This window comes from Austrofundulus limnaeus, unplaced genomic scaffold (genome assembly GCF_001266775.1).
Source record: "Austrofundulus limnaeus strain Quisiro unplaced genomic scaffold, Austrofundulus_limnaeus-1.0 Scaffold562, whole genome shotgun sequence".
Lineage (NCBI taxonomy): Eukaryota > Metazoa > Chordata > Actinopteri > Cyprinodontiformes > Rivulidae > Austrofundulus > Austrofundulus limnaeus.
This window is the reverse complement of record NW_013952964.1, coordinates 136,496-137,885: the sequence shown is the minus strand read 5'-3', so window position 1 is coordinate 137,885 and position 1,390 is coordinate 136,496. Positions and strand designations below refer to the sequence as shown.

Genomic DNA, 1,390 nt, shown 5'->3' with positions numbered 1-1,390 from the left:
AAAACACAACAAATGAACTTTGTGGTCCTTAAAACATCTACATGCTCTTGATTGTGACAACTTGCTACTTCACCATGAAGAAATCCAACGCAACACGGACACAGCATGCCCACAAGAAAAGCCTGAGCAACGACTCACGTCCGTCGCCTCATCGTTAGAGTAAGTATCTACAAAAACAGCCAGCCCCTGGAAGTGAGCAGTGTTGGAGAACACAGGCCCTGGAAAAAAACAAGCCGGTCGACACGTCAGTCCGGTCACACACACAAACACACACACTTACATCCATGTCATGGAGGTCATTGCGGAAGGTATCCACAAATAAAGACAGGCCAACAAAGTGATCTTGGTTTCCAAACACAGGGCCTAGGATGGAGCAGAGATGAGGCGAGACATGAGAAGACAAGCAGAGACACTTTGTGGTGAGAGGACACACACATCATGGACACAATGACTTAAGACAAGCTGGAACCGACACGTTTGGATTTACACCGAAGTTTAGAATTTACTGTTCGGTATTATTATGACCCCCCAACACAGAGAGGGGGTCATCCTGGTTTATTTTTATTTTTTCTGTGATTTTTGGTCACCGTAACATGGAAACAGCTGCACTGATCAACATGAAATTTGGAAAGAATGTAGATGAGTTCGACCTCCACGGAGCCAACCAACGGTTTTATGATAGACCCCATATTTGAGGAGGGGGGGCTCCATCTGAAAAGGGGGTATCTGGACATACAAAAATGCTTATAACTCAAAAACTATTCAACATAGGAGCTTCAGATTTAATTATTTGTTTGTTTTTGTTTGTTTGTAGCTCTGATGAAGGGCTATCCATCGGACCCACCAATGAGCAAGCCCCGCCCCCTCCAGACCCCCACCCAAAACAATAAATCCGTTCTGGTGCATTGGGTGCTTTGCGTACACGCGGGGGTCATATATGCTAGCGACGTGAAGGATCTAGTTTTACTATTATTTCGCTTATTTACCTTCGAACATCCAATCAAATTTTGAGAAGAGGAAAAGTTGTTATAATCTAGAAAAACTAGAATTTTTTGTAAAACCTAAAATTTGAACACATTTAAAGAACAGATGCACTTCAGTCAAAGGAATAAGATGATTGTAAAAATACTGGCTCAATTCATTCGTTTAAGAGAATGATAAAAGTTAAATTGTTAAAAAATATGAAATTGTTTCATTTGTAAGAGTTACTGTTTGAAGAGTTGAATTTCTTTTTAGTTTTATTATTTGATTACTACAGTATTGTTAGAATATGGTTTTTTGCAAATAGGAGCAGATATAAGGTTTTTTTTTCTTTGCTACCTTTCATTTTATTTGATTTGTATTGTTTTGTTGTATGTGTTTTTTAAACGAAATGAATAAAGTTAATAAT

General features: G+C 39.0%; 1 protein-coding gene across 1 annotated transcript in view; it reads right to left on the bottom strand.

Moving 5' to 3' along the window:
• Nucleotides 1-280: 280 nt before the first annotated feature.
• The window catches only part of LOC106530812 (lectin, mannose-binding 2), a gene marked incomplete at its 3' end in the record, with an annotated part of 8,713 nt that continues 7,603 nt past the window's right edge, over nucleotides 281-1,390 (bottom strand). The window contains 1 exon segment of the mRNA XM_014026518.1: nucleotides 281-363. Coding sequence (XP_013881972.1) covers nucleotides 281-363 — 83 coding nt within the window.